Source organism: Carassius gibelio, chromosome B22 (genome assembly GCF_023724105.1).
Source record: "Carassius gibelio isolate Cgi1373 ecotype wild population from Czech Republic chromosome B22, carGib1.2-hapl.c, whole genome shotgun sequence".
NCBI classification, from domain to species: Eukaryota; Metazoa; Chordata; class Actinopteri; order Cypriniformes; family Cyprinidae; genus Carassius; species Carassius gibelio.
Window position 1 is genome coordinate 12,514,897 of NC_068417.1, and position 22,934 is coordinate 12,537,830.

General features: G+C 36.5%; 1 protein-coding gene and 1 long non-coding RNA gene across 2 annotated transcripts; one reads left to right on the top strand and one right to left on the bottom strand.

The window, feature by feature from the left end:
* Positions 1–1,758: 1,758 nt before the first annotated feature.
* On the bottom strand, positions 1,759–2,956 carry LOC127987167 (uncharacterized). The gene is made up of 3 exons (XR_008161079.1): positions 2,909–2,956; positions 2,716–2,780; positions 1,759–2,016 (listed from the first exon to the last, which is right to left on the bottom strand). It is a non-coding gene; the product is annotated as an uncharacterized LOC127987167 (long non-coding RNA).
* A 2,732-nt stretch (positions 2,957–5,688) lies between these two features.
* Positions 5,689–15,819, top strand: LOC127987116 (uncharacterized). The gene is made up of 6 exons (XM_052589415.1): positions 5,689–5,845; positions 11,286–11,690; positions 12,072–12,143; positions 13,522–13,626; positions 13,716–13,766; positions 15,295–15,819. The coding sequence occupies exons 1-5, from the start codon at positions 5,797–5,799 to the stop codon at positions 13,763–13,765; spliced, it is 681 nt and encodes a 226-aa protein (XP_052445375.1). The 5' UTR covers positions 5,689–5,796; the 3' UTR covers position 13,766; positions 15,295–15,819.
* The last annotated feature ends 7,115 nt before the right edge of the window (positions 15,820–22,934 follow it).

Below are 22,934 nucleotides of genomic sequence, written 5' to 3' on the forward strand. Positions count from 1 at the left end.
TATGGTTTAAAATGACTATATTGCAGGGTTTCAAAAACCAGAGTGGGTGTTTTTTTATCACTGTATTTCAGAAGGAAAACTACTGTACTTAGAAAATGTTCAAATTCATTTAGCATGTAATGTTTGATAAGGCAGTGTTTGTGAGCTCGGCGCAGCTCTGCAGCCGTTACCGGAGAAACCTACCTCTCTCGCTCTTAGCGCCTCCTGCTGGCAGAAAATAAACTCGCAGAGTGCAGCCACCAATTGGTGTGTAAGGATGTGGGAAACAATGCATTGCTACGTTAAAATGAACCCAAATTGAGCTGGGCATTAAACCTACAAATCTTGTTCATTTTAAATATCACTTTTACACACAAATAATAATCAAAAGGAAAATATTTATTAAAAACAAGAGAAAAGTCAAAAAGTAACATGTTAGAAGAAATGCAGAAAAGGATGGCATTAACAGCTACAGAGTTCATAAATAAAGCATTGAACATTTGATGAATATGACTTAAGATCAAATTGGACTTTGTTCAATTGTATATATTGTATAAAAATATCCGAAAACACTATTATACAATAAATTTACAGTTAGGTTCTTTACCAACTATTCTAGCATGACCGTACACAAATAAACCACAACATTAACATTGATTATTATAACATTTAACAGACGTGTGTGTGTGTGTGTGTGTGTGTGTGTGTGTGTGTGTAAGAATGTGAGCATGTGCAGTGGCGTAGCAAGCTTTTCAAAAGTGTGGGGGATGGATGTGGTTTGTTTATAAACAATAAAAAAAAGATGAATACAATGATAGAGGGGTACAAAATGCAGGGCTTAAAGTTCTCCAGCACCGTGCCGGATTTCCGGCTTGCAGCTTTTTATCTGGAAAAAAAAATTATCCAACATTTAAAAAAAAAAAATCAGAAAAGGGGAGAGAAAAAAACACGCCCACACAAAGCTTTTTCTCTGGTGGTATAAAAAATGTAACAATTTACTGTTTTTAAACATTAAAATAATATACACTTTTCTTTCATAATTCTACAACAGGTACGCAAACAATGTCATCATTTCTCACTTTTTTCTCCTCAACATGTAACATTACAATCAAACACAACAGGTAAGTATCCACAAAAGTATTCAGCTAATCAACAAACAATGCTCAAAATATCAAAATTAGTTGCACTGGCAATGAACCCATAAATACACTGCTTAACAATGACAGTTTGTCCCCCTCCTCGTCAATTCCCTGCTTCATCATCACAGTTATGTTATACATTTCATGGCCACATAACGTTATATAGCCGAATTAAGCTAGCTGCTGAACAATATCCCAATAAAAGCAATTAGCATTAGTCTAAAAAACGAAATATATAATACCGAAACACTCGACATGTCAACAAAACGATAACAGAACATCTTCCCAAACTCTTCCCGCCTAAGTTCCCGCCTCCTCAGCACGAGCTGACCAATAACACCCCAAGAGAGGCGTGACTTAAGGCAGAACAGCCAATCATCAGCCAGTCACACTCAAAGCCGGTGTCATGAGAGGGAGGGAAGAGGAGGCAGCCGCGGCGAGCGCAGACACCGAGCGGCCAGAGAAACGGAGGAGCTGTAGTAAGGCGTTTGTGCAAAACTGCGGAAAAACTGCAGAAAACGTGTGGGTGTTGAACCCTCTCACCGGGAAAAGTGTGGGTCCACGGGTGCGACGCCCCTGAGCATGTGTATGAATGACAGAGTGTAAACTCTTCTACTAAACACAGAAAAAGCATTTAACATTGTTTTTACAAATTATACACTTACAGTTTGTTTCATAGTCCATGAATACAGATCATGCATCACGGTCAATTTTCATGATCTCTTTAGCATAACTGATGTAGTCATGAAGAAGCCCCATCTGCACAGCATGTGACATCTTCTACTTCATCCAGGGCAGCTTCCTTCTTTAAAACCACTGCTGCATCAGTTTAGGGGAAAGAAGATACTCCTCTCTGACCAGGATTCATCCCAGTCACCGCCTGCTCTTCATCAGTGACCTAAGAGAAACACATTTGAAAAAAGAAAACATTTAATTAAACTATCCATTTTCAGATAGAGGTGTATTCACATCCGTAAGGACAGGTAAATAATCTGTGTTAAAGTTTCAACACTTTGTGCGGTTGTTTAATGTCTCAGTCCACCACAGCGCTCCAGGAGGCTATAATGGCAGCACTAGTGTGAGGACATGCGATACTGTTTGAATAAATATTGCTTTCAGAAAGCTTCTTTACTGAAACATTAAAACAGACATGACATTCACATACCTCACAAATGTTCATGTACGTAGATGGTGTAGATGAACGGTTAGTTCACTAAATAATGAAAATGGTCATAATTTACTCTCCCCATGTTGTTCCAGACCCACACAAACTCTGCTCATTTTTGGAAAACAAATAAATATGTTTAATATTCTCTTAATTTTTGTCATCCATTGCTGGTCTGGGAGACCAGTATTTTATTTTGAACATACATGTTTGCTATCATATAATTTAAGATTTATTCATATATAAATATCGGAATGAATTACTTCTACAATAACTCTGTATTTATGAGGCTTGAAAATCCTGATTATCTAAACTATAAATGTATTAACAAAATTATGAGAAAATGAAAAATATATTAATTTCAATATATTCAAGTCTTATAGGTTTGGAATGACTTGAGGGCAAGTAAATGATGTTTTGTGTGAAATTTACCTCTAAGAGCGAAGACCAAGAATGATGACTCTCCAAATCAGACAACTCCAAAGTTGGTTTGAGTTCTGCAATGAAAAACACAGACATCAATGGTCTTAATGAAATGAGCACGTAATCACACTGTTGTTGCATCAAAATGTGAAGTAAACAGGCAGGAGACAACAGAAACATTTATTTTCTAAAAATAACTTACATAAAATCTCAAAAGAATGATGCTCTCCCATGTCTCTGGCTTTTAACTATATATAAAAACAAAAAACAAACATTATTTTACTCTTAGTAAAAACAACAACTGATAACATGAAATTATGAAGATTACTTGCCTTAAACGATCTTTCCCTCTCTTCCAAAGAAGCTGAGAAAACCACCTCCTCACACAAGCAGACTTGTATGTCCTTAACTCCAGTTAGTTTGAGTTCTGCAAAGAGGGACATCAATGGTTTCAATAAAATATGAACATGTGATCACACTGTTGTTGCATCAAAATGTGAAGTAAACAGGCAGGAGACAACAGAAACATTAAAAAAAAAAAAAAAAAAAAAAACTCACATCAGTCTCAAAAGAATGAATTTATCTTGTCTCTGGATTTCAACATCTACAAAAAAACATCATTTTAGTCTTAGTAAAAATAAAGATAACTTGATGTTATTCTGAAGTTTACTCTCCTTAAACCCGTCTGTCCCTCTCTTCAGAAGAACACCGTCTCCTCCTCACACAGTCTGACTGTGACTCCTCACACAAACAGCTTCTGTGTCTCTAACTCTCAGCGCGAGGACAATGAAGACACGAGCTGGACAAGTCTGAAATATTACATGTAAAACAGACTTTTAACAGTTACCACTTCAACAGCCTCAAAATAATTATGCTAGTCTTTACTACGCAATGCCATTACCTTTAGCAGACAAACATATATTCAGTTTAACCGCGAAAAAAAAAGACAAATTCACATGAGCGTAACCGTGACCATAACTGTCTGTTAACGCCTCAAAAAGTACAGATAATGTAAAATCTTATGTAAATATGACAAAATACATTCGCGGACGTTATATTAAAAGTACCTCTTCCGTTCAGTAACGTTAAATGAGGCCGTTAAGACCTCCGTGTCTGAGGCGAAAAACGCGTCCGTTTTATTATTTTTTATAACATTAAGCTCCTTTGTTTCCGCCTTTCATAAAACCTTCCGCCTTTCATACAACCGGGTAAACAATAAACGATAACTTTACATTTTGAATATTTACTTATCATAGTCTTTCACTCGCTTCTCGCTTCTATCACGCTGAGAAAATGGCGGCTGCTCGCACTGACCTTGACGTGACGTGCGTGCTCTCCTTCACGTCCGCGTTCTCAACCCAGCCCCGCTGGGTTAAAAGGGAGACCAATTTTCAACCCAAACTTGGGTTAAAACATCCCAAAGTCCTATCCAACGGCCTCAACCCAGTATTTGGGTTGAAAAAACAACCCAGCGTTTTTAATAGTGTAAGATTGGTGCTCACCCATGGCTTATTATCTTGATATATCTTCACAGCTTTTTTGGGAATAACAGAGTCAACACAATAAGTTACCCAGGAACTAACCACATCATTAAGCTCATCAATATCAGCAGATGAATCCATGAAAACATTCCATATGGTACAGTCAAAACATCCTTGTAAACTCTCAATAGCATCATCAGTCCAAGATTTCACAGTTTTTGTTTAAACTTTTCCCCTCTTCAGTTCCGTAGCATAACATGGGATTAGATGAATACAATTAAGATCCGACGAACCCAGAGGTAATAAAGAAGCTTTGTAGGCTCCTTAATAGAGCCAAAGCATTGGTCATGGTTATGAGTAAGGAAACACATTACAAGTAACATGCATTACATAATCCAATTACTTTTTGATGTTATGAGTAAAGAAATGCATTACAAGTAACATGCATTACGGTATCAGATTACTTTTTGATGTTATGAGTAAAAAAACGCATTACAATAACGTGCATTGCGAAATCAGATTACTTTTTGATCTAACAAGTAAAGTAATGCATTACAAGTGTCATACATTATGTAGTCACATGACTTTTTCGATGTCAATGAAAATTACATTCTAATAATTCAAATACATTTATTTACAGTAAAAAAGTCACTGCAGATTAAGTTTCAAAAACAATATTCACATTATAATTATGATTTGCAGCTGAAATATAGCAATTTATGCATGTGTTTAATCAGAGTTTTCTCTCAATCTAAAATTAAAACTTTGAAAATGTTACTGTGATATGACTCATTAGATATTGCTTGATGCTGCAACATTTTTTTACCTACAAGAGTCTCCTAGGATAGAACGAATGGGTGGATATTCCGGAGCAACTTGGCATGTCTGACTGACCCTTGGCCATCTTGGTTTGGAGGGGGAAAAAATTTAAACACAACAGCTTGACTCTTGGTTGCAATTTATAGGATGATGCACCAGGGTCCAATGAAGAGGCTGGTGTGCAACTTTGCCATAAAAACCCGTGCAAATTCAAGAAAATGCTTTTTTAAATAGCTCTCCACTGTAGTTACCACTATGCGTGAAAGGGTTAATTTAAAACGAAACTAAACTTTACCATAGATCACGTATTTTCTGAGAAACGATACAAGCCTCGAAACGAAAATGAAATTGCCATGCATACTGTATGGCTTTAGCCTCTGCTTCATAAGTAACATCATTAATAATTGATCTACAGGTTTAGGCTGGCGCTGGTCTCACTGAAAAACCAGCTGATGAGTGCTCAAACGTTAAAAGCTGCAAACAATTGCACAAGCTAAAACCTACAGCAGGTGTAAGACAGTTTTCAGCAGGGATAACAAAATTGCACTGTAGCTAGATATTTTACTTTTATTATAGGTTGACTGATAGAAAACTAATCAATTCACATGACACACACCCTACATCCCCTTCTCCTCCCCTCTCACATGCCTAAAATAAAATCGCTAAGTTACTATCGCTTTCTTTATACAGCAACGTCGGAACCAGCATGTTACAGTGTGTCCCATTGTAATTCTTTTTCTTTTCGTGTTATTACCGATTTAACTGATTAATCAGGGGAACTAAAGCTGTAATGATGGGAGGCTACCTTGTGCTCACTTTGATTGTTTTTCTTGTTGATGGTAAGTCATTTTACTTAAATTGCATGTGATATTTGCCTTGGATAAAATGTCTCTGTCACTTTCTACACTGTATATCGGTTAGTAGAAAATCTACATTTAAATAAACTTAAGCGAGGGTAGCGTATCCGAGCGGTCTAAAGGAGAAGCACCCGACTGTAAGTGTACCCGACTGCAGCAGATCGATGAGGGGCTGCACGTGGGGCGGGGTTACACGTGCAGCCCCGCCCCACACCTACTCTGATTGGTTCGATCATCTTTCATAGACAAACATGGTAGGAAATGTGTGCTTAGTTTGTATAGGACAGAGTATGTAGTTTAAAAAGCCTAAAAGCCAAAAACGCTGTGCAGTTTGATAAAGCCTTTATTATAATGCAGTTGTTTATTGTTAACTTGGCTCACTGTCTGATTTATTGAATCACGAGATGTTACACTCTAAAAACTGCTGGGTTGAAAACAACTCAATTTGTGTTATTTTGGCAACCCAGCGCTGGGTCAAAAGGGACGAACCCAACGCTGGGTTATTTTAACCCAACCCAGTTGGGTTATCATATTTAACCCAGCCTGCTGGGTTCCTATTATATGGTTTAAAAATACTACATTGCAGGGTTTCAAAAACCAGCGCGGGTGTTTCTTATCACTGTATTTCAGAAGGAAAACTACTGTATTTAGTAAATGTTCGATTTCATTTCGCATGTAACGCTTGATAAGGCAGTGTTTGTGAGCTCAGCGCCGCTCTGCAGCCGTTACCGGAGAAACCCTTACCTCTCCCGCTCTTAGCGCCTCCTCCTGGAAGAAATTTAACTCGCGGAATGCCGGAGTGCAAGGCTGTGGGGAAACACTGCATTGAGCTTGGCTAAAATGAACCCAAATTGAGCTGGGCATTAAACCTACAAATCTTGTTCATTTTAAATATCACTTTTACACACAAATAATAATTATCAAAAGGAAAATATTAAAAACAAGAGAAAAGTCAAAAAGTAACATGTTAGAAGAAATGGAGAAACGTATGGCATTAACAGCTACAGAATTCATAAAGCATTGAACATTTGTTGAATATAACTTAAGATCAAATTGGACTTTGTTCAATTTTATATATTGTATAAAAATATATGAAAACACTACAATAAATGGACAATTAGTTAGGTTCTTTACCAGCTATTCTGGCATGACAGTACACAAATAAACAACAACATTAACATTGATATTATAACATTTAACAGACGTGTGTGTGTGTGTGTGTGTGTGTGTGTGTGTGTGTGTGTGTGTGTGTAAGAATGTGAGCATGTGTATGAATGACAGAGTGTAAACTCTTCTACTAAACAACACAGAACAGAAGCATTTAACATTGTTTTTACAAATTATACACTTACAGTTTATACACTTACATCAATGTCAATTTTCATGATCGCTTTAGCATATTTGATGTAGTCATGAAGAAGCCCCATCTGCACAGCATGTGACATCTTCTACTTCACCCAGGGCAGCGTCCTCCTTTAAAACCACCGCTGCATCAGTTTAGAGGAAAGAAGATTCTCCTCTCTGACCAGGATTCATCCCAGTCACCACCTGCTCTTCATCAGTGACCTAAGAGAAACACATTTGAAAAGAGAAAACATTTAATTAAACTATCCATTTTCAGATAGAGGTGTATTCACATCCGTAAGGACAGGTAAATAATCTGTGTTAAAGTTTCAACACTTTGTGAGGTTGTTTAATGTCTCAGTCCACCACAGCGCTCCAGGAGGCTATAATGGCAGCACTAGTGTGAGGGCAGGTGATATTGTTTGAATAAATATATTGCTTTCAGAAATCTACTTTACTGAAACAGACATGACATTCACATACCTCACACATTCTCATGTACGTGGAGGGCTGCTCTTCAAACGGTTCATTCACCAAATAATAAAAATGGTCATAATTTACTCTCCCCTACTTTCTGCTAATTTTTGGAACACAAATAAATATGTTTAATATTCTCTTAATTTTTGTCATGCTGGTCTGGGAGACCAGTATTTTATTTTGAACATACATGTTTGCTATCATATAATTTAAGAATTATTCATATATAAATATCGGAATGAATTACTTCTACAATAACTTTGTATTTATGAGGCTTGAAAATCCTGATTATCTAAACTATAAATGGATTAACAAAATTATGAGAAAAAAAATATATTAATTTGTGTTGTAAAGACAGACAAAAGTCTTATAGGTTTGGAATGACTTGAGGGCAAGTAAATGATTTTTTGTGTGAACTTTACCTTTAAGAGGGAAGACCAAGAATGATGACTCTCCAAATCAGACAACTGCAAAGTTGGTTTGAGTTCTGCAATGAAAAACAGACATTAATGGTTTCAATGAAATGAGAACGTAATCACACTGTTGCTGCATCAAAATGTGAATTAAACAGGCAGGAGACAACAGAAACATTTATTTTCTAAAAATAACTTACATTAAATCTCAAAAGAATGATGATCTCCCATGTCTCTGGCTTTTAACATCTACAAAAACAAAAAAACAAACATTATTTTACTCTTAGTAAAAAACAACAACAACAACAACAACTGATAACTGATAACATGAAATTATGAAGATTACTTGCCTTAAACGATCTTTCCCTCTCTTCCAAAGAAGCTGAGAAAACCACCTCCTCACACAAGCAGACTTGTATGTCCTTAACTCCAAAGTTAGTTTGAGTTCTGCAAAGAGGGACATCAATGGTTTCAATAAAATATGAACATATAAATCACACTGTTGTTGCATCAAAATGTGAAGTAAACAGGGAGGACACAAAAGAAACATTAATTTTATTAAAAAATAACTCATCAGTCTCAAAGAATTAAGTTATCTTGTCTCTGGATTTCAACATCTACAAAAACAAACATTATTTTAGTCTTAGTAAAAAAAAAAAAAAAAAAAAAGAAAAAAGATAACTTGATAGAATTCTAAAGTTTACTCGCCTTAAACCTGTCTGTCCCTCTCTTCTGAAGAAGCTGAGAGCACCTCCTCCTCCTCCTCCTCACACAGTCTGACTGAGACTCCTCACACAAACAGCTTCTGTGTCTTTAGACAACAAATTAACATGAGTGTAACCGTAACCATAACCGTCTATTAACAACTCAAAAAGTGCAGATAATGTAAAATCTTACGTAAATATGACATAAGACATTCCCGGACGTTATATTAAAAGTACCTCTTCCGTTCAGTAACGTTAAATGAGGCCTGTGTGGAGAAGCCCATTTCCACCTCCATTGCGTTGGAGAAGTAATCCCCTGTAAAATGCAGTTTGCACACTCCAGCTCTAGGCGGGAACTCGCGGTCTTCCAGGCCAAGTGCATGCAACCACTGGCGCCTAATTTTGAAGTCTGCTGGAAAACTATGAAGTCCAGCAGTGTTGTCGCAACCAGCAACACACCTACGTACCATCCTGACCACTGTACTAAATACAGATAAATCTACACTAACTTGAAGATCTAAATAACTACATAATTGCCATGCTAAATAGATGCTATTATAGTCTATCCTGGTCGTTTTCAATACTCGCAATTCCAACTCCTGACTCACTAGCTCACAGTCACTACAGTGATTTTGAGGGAACAAGATGGTTTTATACTGCCAAGGGCGTGGTAGCTCGTACCAAGGGGCGTGGTGAGCTGGAAACTGCTTACGTCACTTGCCACCGCAACATCCAATAGGAAAAATCAACTGCAGTAGCCACCGTTCAACCTGAAGAGGGCAGCACTCAGACGTTTTTACACCATATATTGTATAATTAAAACACTTTATACTCAAATGCCAAAAAAGTTACTTGAATCAATGAACAGCACTAATAAAGCCCCATTCTTATAGATCATTAACTAAAAAAAGTTGGTTTAGGGTTTAGTTACTCTTTAAGCTCCTTTGTGTCCGCCTTTCATAAAACCTTCCGCCTTTCATACAACCGGGTAAACAATAAACAATAACTTTAAATTTTGAATCTTTTCTTACCATAATGTCTTTCACTCGCTTCTCGCTTCTTTCACAATGAGAAAATGACGGCTGCTCGACCTGGAGACGTACGATCTCAACGTGACGTGCGTGGCACCGCTGGGTTAAAATCCAGAGCAATTTTCAACCCAAACTTGGGTTAAAACCATAGACTGTATAAAAATATGGACGTAGTGTCCGTGACGTCACCCATAGACTCATGAAGTGTGTTTTTGAAGCCTAAAGTGTGCAGAGTGAGCCGTTGCCATCTTGGCAGAACGTCACCGCGCGACTCTCCCGGACAATCGAAAATGGGCAAAAAGGCGGGAGCTACTTGCTGAAGCCACGCCCACTTAGCGCGACGGCAGTGTCCGCAGTGGCAATCAACCTGTCACACAAGTGGCCACAACCCTTAATTATGCAGAACTTTAAGTCTTAATATAATTGAAACGGATGAGTTATAAAAAAAAATCACCCCCCTCACAGTTGTCACGAAGGGCAAAATTAGCTATTTAGACCAAAATCTTTTTTTGAACCAGGCTGTAAACATGTTTTTTTTCTGCTGTAAAGTTGGGCATTTTAACATGGGGAGTCTATGGGACTGACTCCCTTTTGCAGCCAGCCTCAAGCGGCCAGTCGATGAATTGCAGTTTTAGTCACTTCCTTATTGGCCTCACGAGAGAGAGCGGTTGGCGCTCGGTTAAAACATCCCAAAGTCCTACGCAGCGGTCTCAACCCACCATTTGGGTTGAAAAAACAACCCAGCGTTTTTTAGAGTGTAGCTGCTGCAAGTTTAATCTTCTAGACCAGTCGAATTCACAAAAGAATTAGGGACATTCTACAGCGCTTAATGTGAAAGTACGTGGCTTTATGCATTAAAACAGTGTTTTAAAAAGACCAAACTCAGTAAACAAATTATTTTTAAACCATTCTACTCACAGACAAGCAGATATGTGCCTAGAATACGAACGCAACGCGTTTAATTACGCGTTCCTCCCGTAGCTTGTCTGTAAAAAGAATGCTTTATTAAAAATGTTTGGCGTTTGGAGAGAGCGGGATGTTGCTGCTCGGTTCATATTCGAATTTGAGTATGGGTCACCGTACTTGGCTGTATTCACTGTCACTTTCACTGTCACTTTCAATTTAACTCACCAACTGAGTATACACTCTAAACATAAGTCAAACAGAAAATGAAAGTTTTGCTTTGATATTCAAAGAAATGATTCCAGCTTCAGTTTCACTTCACTAATATGACTTTCAGTGGTCGACTAAACAGATGATAAAGTGTTCAAGTAGTTAATGTATTAAATGTTTATCTGTGATTATCTTACCTCACATTTCTTTTCACCATGAAAAATGTAGAACAGTAAATCCCATCTTCTGTGATTGTATTCGCCGAAATCATCTTTTGCCATTTAAACAACAAACGGTTAAAGTTAAGAAGGTCAAAAATATAGTTTGTCACTGTCTCCAGGTCTGGTTGCTGACACATCTGGATTGAACTTGCTGTCAGTGATGGAGGGACACAATGTGACTCTAAGCACAGGAGTTACCAAACAACAACGTGACAAGATGCTGTGGTATTTCAACAATACTCTGATAGCTCTGATCAATGGAGATCCCAGTAAGAGTTGTCTGTATTATGGTGAAGGAGGGAGATTCAGAGACAGACTGAAGGTGGACTATGAGACTGGATCTCTGATCATCACAGACATCACAACTCAACACGCTGGACGTTATGAAGCAAATTTCATCCAAAGCAAGAGCACGGGAACCAGCCAAAGCTTGAATCGAAACAGCAAGTGTGACGGCACAAAAATCACCAGAAAAATGAGCAACATCGGCGAAAACATAAAAACTTTAAGTGTGTCTGTCACTGGTGAGTATAATTCAGTCATTCAGGGATCCATTCACTCACATGTGCTGTATTTTAAAAACAAATATGGTTAAACTCAGCAATTCTTTGAATATGGATGTTTAGATGGTATTAAAAATATTATAATTTGGTCCTCTAAGACTTTTTATCAGAAATAAAATCAGAATTGATCACTTTGACTAATGATGTTCCTTATTCCACAATAACAGCTGATATTAGAAACAGGACACTGTAGGTGGTTTGTTCCTTGTTTAGAAAGGTTTTCCTGCAGCTACAAATAAATAGAAATGGCTTTAGAAAAATAAATGAATTAAAAATAATACTAAATAAAAATAATTGTGTTTTTTTATTATTTATTCATTATCATTCGCTTTTGTTTTCCAGCCTTTCTCTCTAGAACTGACAAACCCAACGTAGTATCATACAATCGGGACAAGGAACAAGAGCATGAAAGCAGTATGTTTTCTCCTCCCTTCCTCCTTTATTTATGTACAATAGATCACAGAACAAATACTAGTTCATTTATAAAGGCACATTGTTCTAAAGAGTGACCGCCTCCAACATATTCCTCCCAAATTGATCTCTGACAGTTATATTCAGGTTTGTGAGCAATGATTTTATTGTTAGTATTATTACTAACTTATTTTATATATAATGTTATTTATTTTTAACTGATTGTAATCTTAAATATATTATTTATTGTGTGTGTGTGTGTGTATATATATATATATATATATATATATATATATATATATATATACACACTGAAAAAAATGTTATGTTGAATTTACTTAATTTTATTACATCAAGGGGTTGCACGAAATAAATTTATCTAAATCCAGATATAGTTTATAAGTTGAGTTTACTTATATTTTATAAATTGGTTGTACTTACATTTTATACATTGAGTTTATTAATCTCTTTCAGTAATTTCAGATTAATTATATTCATAATTTTAGCTAAACTATTTTGAGTAGAATTTACTCAAATTAATTGTGCAACCAGATCAATTTAATCGTTTAATTTCTACATATTAGATTAATTTTAATCCAATATATTTTTTATCTATTGCATTTTTCATTAATATTCAGACAAATAAAGCAAACCCAATATTTTCAACTCTAACTTTATTTTTCTGATCCAAGAGATATTTTTGCTCTCCCAAACAAGAGTGCCTGTATAAAATAACTCAGTAGTCACCATTTCTCAGAGACCTCAATACTTGGTACACCATACACAATGACGGTAACAATCAGTGAATAGTGTTTGAGTATAAATGGGTCATTTTGAGTAGAAAATGAACTTCAGGCATCACAAAAATGAATGTCACTAAAAGTAACATCAAAAGCAACCATAAAACTGTGTAAATACAACTCGAAAACTGTGAAAAATTTAACATTTTTAATTATTCATGCCCCAGTGCATGATGGGAAATACACTGAAAAAAAATGATTCATTGAATTTACTAAAAAATATTATTTAAATATAGCTAAAATAAATTGATTGCAACCACTTACCATAATTTTTTTAAGTAAATTCAATTAATCATACCATCATAATCATAATTTGTTTAAAACCAATTAATAATTATTAATTAAAATCAAAAACTAAATTTAAATGGATTAAATAGCAAAATTGAATTACGCTTAATTTAATTGGGGCCATAATCATTTTTTTCAGTGTATATAGGTATTTAATAAGCAATAATTTCAGAAATTAGTCTTTCTGATCTCTACAGGATCTTTGAGAGGGTCCATAAAAAGAATATATCCAGTGAATACTGTACAACAGACTGTCAGATTCACTCACACTAATGTCTCTTTTCTTAATTCAGGTCTGTCTTTAGGTCTTATAGCTGGAATATGTGTTGGTGTGTTGCTGCTAGCTACAGCTGCTGTTCTTGGTGTGATTAACTATCGTTGCAGGAGATCTAGCAAGGGCAAGTATCACCTACAGATAAGATTTTGACAGGAAAACCATCTTTCAAGCAAAATCAATGTTTAATTGTCTGTGTGTTTTTTTTTACAGAAAATGTTGAGAAAAACAAGTCTGAGCAGCTGCTGAAAGTCCCATTGTGAGGTAAGACACTGTGTTATTGTACATTGAAAAAGAAAAAATGATTGAACTTGCAATCAATTTATTTTAGCTGTATTTAAATGAACAAATTTAGTTGACTAACTTTCAACATTTTATTTAAATATAGCTAAAATGAAGGTATACGGATTAATAAATGCCTTCCGAAGTGAAGCGATGCATTTTTGTAAGAAAAATATCCATATTTACAACTTTTATAAACGTTAATCTCTGAAGTAGCATCCATCAGATGATGTAGGCCAGGGGTCGGCAACCTACAGCACATGTGCCAATAGTGGCACACAGAGGGATGAACGCTGGCACGCGAGCGAGAGCGAAAACTGCATACTGACGTACATTCTGAGGTAATAACTTCTCATAGTCACAAAGGAACTGATAGGAACTATAAAAACTATTAAAGTGTGAGAATTAAGTTGTGCTAGTCGCTGCACATACTTGGCGCTTCAGATCAAATCCTCAGCAGTCTAACAGCGCTCGTCAATGTCAAAATGACTGAGATGGCCAATCAAATCAAAGTAGGCGGGGTTTACTGTTCACAGAATCAAAGTGCAAAGCGTCTGTTTAATGTTAAAGTTGGCACGTCATGCCGAAAATGTTGCCGACCCCTGATGTAGGCATAGTGTAAACTCCTTTGAGAATATGCTAGTCTCTCGAGGAACAAGTTTTGTTTACAGCAAAGGAAAACCAGAGTCCTATTGGCTTATGCTGAAATCTCAGACATTTTACTTTACAAATCTTTAATTTTGTACTACTAATTTGTGACTGGTGTTCTGTTTTGCTTTCTCCTCTGCACTTCCACGTTTGTCACTCGCGTATTCGTCATTGCGTTTGCCCACATCCTACGTCATCCGGTGGACAACACTCTCGTGAACGTGCGCACGACAGGTAGCAAAGCTACAGATAAAGGTTTATTAAGTTGTAAATATGGATATTTTTCTTAAAAAAATACATTGTGCCGCTTCAGAGGGCCTTTATTAACCCCTCTCGGAGCTGTGTGGACTTCTTTTATAATGGATTGGTTCAGTTCTTTTGGACATTATATTCTGGGCTCCCATCCACTCCCATTATAAAGCTTGGAAGAGCCAGGATGTTTTTAAATATAACTCTGATTGTATTCGTCTGAAAGAAAAATGTCATATATGAGGCTTGAGGATGAGTAAATCATGGAGTAATTTTTTTGTGAACTATTCCTTTAATGTAACATAATTTATGTCTCCATGTTGCCATTTCATGTCATCAAAATAATGTTGACCCAACATATGTATAAAACAATGTTATTTATTTTTATTTTTTTAATAATGCAAGTCTTTCATGGGTTTTCTACTGCACCTTTCAGACACATCATGTCTATTATATTAAGCTATACAAGCCCTAATACTCGGGGTTCCCTTTAAATGGAAATCTTGTTAACTTGATGACAGATGTGATGATTTTTTTTTAAAACAAATAAATACACTGTAAACATTGTTTATTTATTTCTCTTTGTTTTCTGTGATTACTTGTTTTCTTACAGAACGACAAAGGTCGAGCGATTTGACAACATTGTAACAAGAACTGGGCCCCCTTCAGACTCAAATATAAGGAGAGCAATTTAGTGTGGAAGAACAGTGAACCAAATCTTGTAAAATGGTTATTAAAATTACAAATGAATATTTACTATTTACTATTAAATTTGAATGTTCCTGGAGTGGCTTTTTTGAGTGTTTCTGCAACCACGAGGTGGAGGCAGTCACTGTAATACCTACCGAAATGGAAATGTTTTTTTTTATTTGTTCTTGTATCTATTTACAAATAATCTGACTGTAACACTGTCCTATAATTTTCATAACATATGGTGTTTTGTAAAATGATCTTTCACATACAAACACACAACTCTAAATATGACTGCTAAAATCATGCAGAGATGCATAACATAAATTATTAATTAACTTAGTTTCTGTACATTTCTTTTATAGAACGTTGTTTCAGCGAAAGTGATCCCTTCTGTATAAGTCTCAGCTGTTTAAACCAACATGACAGAAGAATTAAAATACTAAAACTCTTATCTTATTAGCACCCTTCATTTGTTTTTGTTCCAGAAACGGTTTTCACTTGGATATACACTCACCTAAAGGATTATTAGGAACACCATACTAATACTGTGTTTGACCCCCTTTCGCCTTCAGAACTGCCTTAATTCTACGTGGCATTGATTCAACAAGGTTCTTTAGAAATGTTGGCCCATACTAACACGATTGCTTCTTGCAGTTGATGGAGATTTGTGGGATGCACATCCAGGGCACGAAGCTCCCGTTCCACCACATCCCAAAGATGCTCTATTGGGTTGAGATCTGGTGACTGTGGAGGCCATTTTAGTACAGTGAACTCATTGTCATGTTGAAGAAACCAATTAGAAATGATTCGAGCTTTGTGACATGGCGCATTATCCTGCTGGAAGTAGCCATCAGAGGATGGGTACATGGTGGTCATAAAGGGATGGACATGGTCAGAAACAATGCTCAGGTAGGCCGTGGCATTTAAACGATGCCCAATTGGCACTAAGGGGCCTAAAGTGTGCCAAGAAAACATCCCCCACACCATTACACCACCAGCACCAGCCTGCACAGTGGTAACAAGGCATGATGGATCCATGTCCTCATTCGGTTTACGCCAAATTCTGACTCTACAATCTGAATGTCTCAACAGAAATCCAGACTCATCAGACCAGGCAACTTTTTTCAAGTCTTCAACTGTCCAATTTTGGTGAGCTTGTGCAAATTGTAGCCTCTTTTTCCTATTTGTAGTGGAGATGAGTGGTACCCGGTGGGGTCTTCTGCTGTTGTAGCCCATCCACCTCAAGGTTGTGTGTGTTGTGGCTTCACAAATGCTTTGCTGCATACCTCGGTTGTAACGAGTGGTTATTTCAGTCAAAGTTGCTCTTCTATCAGCTTGAATCAGTCGGCCCATTCTCCTCTGACATCTAGCATCAACAAGGCATTTTCACCCACTGGACTGCTGCATACTGGATGTTTTTCCCTTTTCACACCATTCTTTGTAAACCCTAGAAATGGTTGTGCATGAAAATCCCAGTAACTGAGCAGATTGTGAAATACTCAGACCGACCCGTCTGGCACCAACAACCATGCCACGCTCAAAATTGCTTAAAGGGGGGGTGAAATGCTATTTCATGCATACTGAGCTTTTTACACTGTTAAAGAGTTGGATTCCCATGCTAAACATGGACAAAGTTTCAAAAATTAAGTTGTACGTTTGAAGGAGTATTTTTGTTCCAAAAATACTCCTTCCGGTTTGTCACAAGTTTCGGAAAGTTTTTTTCTAGTATGGGTTTGTGTGACGTTAGATGGAGCGGAATTTCCTTATATGGGTCCTAAGGGCACTTCTCCTGGAAGAGCGCGCGCTCCCGTATAGCAGAGCAGAGACATTCACTGAGCAGAGCGAGAGCGAAATGTCACCAAAGAAGTGTGTTTTTGGTTGCCAGGGCAAGACAACCCTGCACAGATTACCAAAAAAAAAACAGCATTAAGGGACCAGTGGATGGAGTTTATTTTTACAGAGCATCAACGGAGTTGTGCAAGTGTTTTTGTTTGTTCCCTGCATTTCGAAGATGCTTTTACAAACAAGGCCCAGTTTGACGCCGGATTTGCATATCGTTTATTTCTTAGCTTTATGAAACTGTAGTAGCCTATCTTCACAAAGAGTAATCTACTTCATAAATGAGTTGAAGTCAATCTTTACTTCTATCTTTAGAAACGCACAGGCATCGGCATCACAGGCCGTCTCTATCAAGGATTCCGTTACACAAACTTCAAGGTAAGAACACAACACTTAATACAACATCGACACCTTGTGGTTACTCTACGATACTACAGAAACAGCCCCTAGAGGTCGACCGATGTAAATATATGCGCGAGAAGTCAGCACCCCGTTTATTGTTATTATTATTATTATTTATTTATTTATTTATTTCATTCTGTGGGCAATTGTTTACCTGTTGAGAAAAAAAAGCAGAAAAAAAATAGGCGTCTATTTTACACACAAAAAGGGCAAATATCTGGTATTGTTGGCGGACTGTGGTTGTGCCCCCCCCCCCCCAATAAGGTTCCATCCATTTAATAATTTTAATTAAAATGTACACAAAACTAGTTATTGCATACTGGTTTATAATGCATTACAATGCTGAGGTCCATATAATTGCCACTATTTGCAATAAGCAATTGTTAACATGTAATATGTTCCTGTAGCTCGCGGGCATCAAGCGCAAGGTTGGGGGTTTGATTCACCGGGAACACATGATTGATAAAAATTGTTAGCCTGAATGCACTGTAAGTTGCTTTGGATAAAAATGTCTGCTAAATGGATTAATTAAAATGTTTTAATAAAATTTTTAATTTAATTTAATTTAAATTTAAGTAATTAGAAAAATATCCTGCTATTTTAACATAGTATAAACATAGTCAGAGATTTATATTTGTTTATATATTTTTATATAAATATAATTTGCTGTTATTTATTGTAAGTAAATTAATTAATAAAATCAAACTTAGTGATAGGCTTTACCAATCTTATTTGCGTAAGAAGTTGGCGCGTGACGAATCTGCATTTTGGCGGATAATAGTCTATGCTTGCTTGTTGCATGACATGATTTTTAATTTTTTTTTTTAATAACATACAACAACTGAATCTTTACCAAACCAAAATAAAGTTGAAGATGCCCGACTCCAGACAGGAAAGTTTACATCCCAATATAATTGATTGCACACAGAACACAACCTAGAAATATGTTTCAGAATATAAACTGCTTAATCGACCATTTTCAGTAAGAATTAATGTTACTAAACTTGTTTATGGTGCATTCTGCGCGCGCGCACACACACACACACACAGAGCAGTGTTCATCATTTATGCTGTGGCGCCCACACTGAAAAAAAAAAAAAAACCTGTTGGATTAACAAAAAATATATGTACATCGGTTGCACATAATAAAGTTAGGTATACGCAACATGATTTACACATGTTAAAGATATATAATTTGTGCTTGTTAAACGAACATGATTTTTATATGTTAAAAATACATAATTTGTTAAATAAACATGATTTATATATATTCAAAATACATAATTTGTGCTTGTTAAAGGGAAATGATTTTTATATGTTAAAAGTACATCATTTGTTTGTTAAATAAACTTGATTTCTTTATGTTCAAGATACATAATTTGTGCTTTTTAAACTAACATGACATTTTTATATTTTGCATTCATATATGCTGAGGTTTCGATAAATAAAACTAACCTGATTAAGATTTAGAATACTATAAGCTGACTTTAATAAGATTTTTTTTTTTTTTACATCCACTTGTTTTGAGTACATGAACAACATTACTGCAGTTTAAAAGCAGTAAGACCAGCAAACACATTTCTTGCATCAAATCGCTATTCTTTTTTTAAAGTTACAATAAATGTTGTGCTATTAGAAGTAAGCTTTCTGTGTGGATATTTGAAGTTAAAAATAGCTTAGATTCCATGAACAAATGTCAATGAACAATGACCGCACATAAGTACTCGTATCACTTTACTCATTTCATTTATTCATCACTTCAAGTAAAAGACAATGCACAGTCAAACATGTCGTGGAAAAGGTGAACAATAATAACCATTCATAGAGTAACTGCAACAAAACAAACATTAACACAAATACACCGTCAAACAGGTGCAGAGGAAAAGATGAACAATATCAAGTCAAAAGCATACCTTGACATTTTTGTTTTCAATTTTAAAATCATAAGAAGTCAAAATCATGCATTTCTTTTAAGAGTACAACTCATTTTTATGTATGTGCTACAGAAGTAAACGAACAGTATCAAGTTATTAAAAAACATACCTTGACATTTGTTTTAAATTTTAAAATCATAAGAGAAGTCAAATTGATGCATTTTTCTTAACGGTACACTAATTTTTATGTATGTATTTTATGTACAGAAGTAAATGAACAGTATCAATTAGTCTTTCTTGGACAGAGTGGAGCCATCCAGCTCAATGACTATCTTCTGCAGTACCTCCAATGTACTTTTCGTTTTAGGTGGGTAGACCAAAAAGCATTGCCGTAGCTAATGCAAAGTTGTCCAAGCCTTGCAAGATGTTCTGGCCTTCCAGAACAATCCCGATGTCATCTGATCGGTCACGGAATTTGAGAATGTAGATTCCCACTGTGGTCTCCTCTGTGGATTTTTGGATGAAGGCTTCGTTATCATCCTGCAGAATGCACAGACAAAATGAAATTCGACAGAACACCGGGCACTGCTCTGGGAATATTCAAACAAATGCAATTTCAATCATTTAATAATGTAGATATCATGAAAAATGTGAACTTGTATATAATGAGAACCAGACAAGACCAAGAAAGACAGATGACGGATTACAGATTACTGTTAGACCTCAGTTCTAGGATTGTGGATGGTAGTCCTTCAAGTTTAGATCAAAGATACCCAATTGTGCAGTGGTCAGCAACCTTACGGCTGGCAGATGGATAATTACAGAATGATTTGTTGGATCTGTGCTTTCTGAAACTTTATTAGTATTTTTTGCACCTAACTTAATAAAACATGCTATGTGACGATGTGGAATGATAATCTCAAAATATATGTCCATATGCAATACGGGTGTCAAAATTAATTGTTTGTACGATGCAACGCGATGCAGACAAGGATGATTTGGTATCAGTTCAGTAATAGACTAAAATCAATAATAATGTACTGATGTGCTTTGTCGTGGTAGCATACAATAGCAGAGGGAGTCGAGACAAGAGTAATTAAAGCTACACTGTGTAATAGTTACAAAAGTTGATTTTTTTTTTTTTAGCCAAAAAAACTTTGTTCTTTCAAAATTATATGTAATCAATGTTTATACACTTCAAACAACTAATTAAGTATTCTCATAAGTGTATAAGTTGCCATTTAAAATACATACAAGTGAATCATTCTAATGCTGGAAGCCATGTTGAGCCTCCATCTTGAAAGTAAATCAGCCAAAGAGGGACATACCTGGAAATGCAAGCTTTGTGTGCTTCTCTAATGGTAACATAATACACTGATGAATGAGCACTGCTTTTAAATGAAAATTTATTTTAAAAACATTTATTTTACCAAATTTATTTTCCTAATGGCATAAACAGGCTTTACTCCCTTAAAACCTTAACTGGAATGTAACTATGTCACTGCGACTTCCCGAATAGGTGAACACACGCACATGCGCGCACACATCACTCGTGAAGTAAAATTGAAAATTGAGGATGCAGTGCATCGGGATTAGAGGTTGACCGATTTATCGGTTTCGCCGATTAATCGGCACCGATAGTTGATTGGTGGAACAGTCGGTTATCTGCAAAAATCCCTGCTGATAGTTTTCCATGTTTCGTCCTTTGCTGGAGTGGCTGAAAGTTTGGGTCTGTTGCTGCAGTTTTCATTATACAGTGTGAGAGCGGCCTCTAGTGGCTGAAATCACTGACAGCACGTGCTGCTTGTTTAGACACCTAAACCGTCATAAATAATTAAATATATTAAAAAAAAAAAAAAAAAAAAAACCAAGGTGTTCTCATATCCATATATTTTGTTCTACTAATAATCTCAAGGTTAACTGTGTTTTGCTTTTACACGATTCTTTTATAGTCTTCTAATTTTCACCTTCGTTTCTAATTTTCACCTTTTTGAATATATATTCAAATTTAGAATATTAGTTGACAGCCCTAATGCTCATTCATGTTTATTTCGCGCTGTAACTGGTATTATTATGAAAGAGAAGATCATGTGCTTCTCTTGAGCTGAGCCTGAGCGATCTCACGCCACAGCGCCAAAATGGTATTTATGTTTTTGAATTTCGTAAGAAAACGGACGTAATATTAAATCTGAGACTTTGTTTCATATCAATAATAACAAAGCACAAAGATTATTGTGAGTTATTGGATGTGATGTGCACTACAATGTTCCATTCATTCATCAACTGAAAACAGGATGACTATTAGATTCCTGGTATTTAAGAATCGATATCGGTTCATAAAAATGAGAATTGATTAAAATTAGATTGACAAAAATACTCACCCCTTCTATAGAGCATTTGCAAGTCAAATTGCACTTGACTAGATGAATCTCATATCTGTAAAATATATATAAATAAATGCATTAGTTTTAAAGCAATAACATTCTCTCAGAGGTAGGCTAGTTAATGATTTTAGAGAATTGAGCACATTTCCTTCTTAACTTAAAAAAAATAAAGTGATAAATTATTATTGTAACAGTAAGGCTTACTATGAGCTTTCATTGGTGAACAGTAGTTAATGTTTTTAATAGATCTTAGTCTATCCGTGATTCGTACTGACTAGGCTTCCAGCACGCATGTGATATGTGGATTACTTGCTATTTTAACCGCCATAGACCTGGAAGATTACCATTACACACACACACACGCAGTCACTGTTCGGTCTTGTTCGCAACTAGGTCAAGCCTACCTGCTTACTTCAAGGACTACCCGTGTTATACATACCTGTCTCCAGTAATCTCTAGTTACCTCCTGTGTTCATCGTGTGTGTGGGTGTCATCATTCTCCATCCTCTCGAACCACCGCCTCTCGGATCTTCACTCCTCCAAGATACCAAGGACAGTATCACCACCCATTCACTTAACATTTACTCCTACATCTTCAGTTTGACTCACCTGTTTTCACTATTTCCTCTGCTTGTGTCTAATAAACATCTTTCCCTGTGATTCTCTGTCTCCGACCCATCTGTACTGTAACAGAAGACTGGACCAAGACCGATAGACACAAGCATGAGCCTTCCAGACCCCTTTCAGGACCTCGTAGACAATTTGCGTTGAACACTCACCAGTATATAGATCGCAGTCTCGAGGGTGCCCCCCGGCCTGCGGGGGGCGATGTGGGTATGTGACGAGTGGGTGGGGCCGAGAGCCGTGGGAATGAGCGAGGCTGGTGGAGTGATTGGAAATCAGCGACACCTGCAACACTCACCATTCTTGAATCCCACGGAGGAGATGGAAGGATATAAAATGGGAGCGGCGACAGTGAAGGACGAGTGAGGACCGGGCCTGGGTTTTAGTTTCTGTTGTGGTTTTGTTTGTGCGCGGCAGTCGGCCGTGAGGGGCTGCTG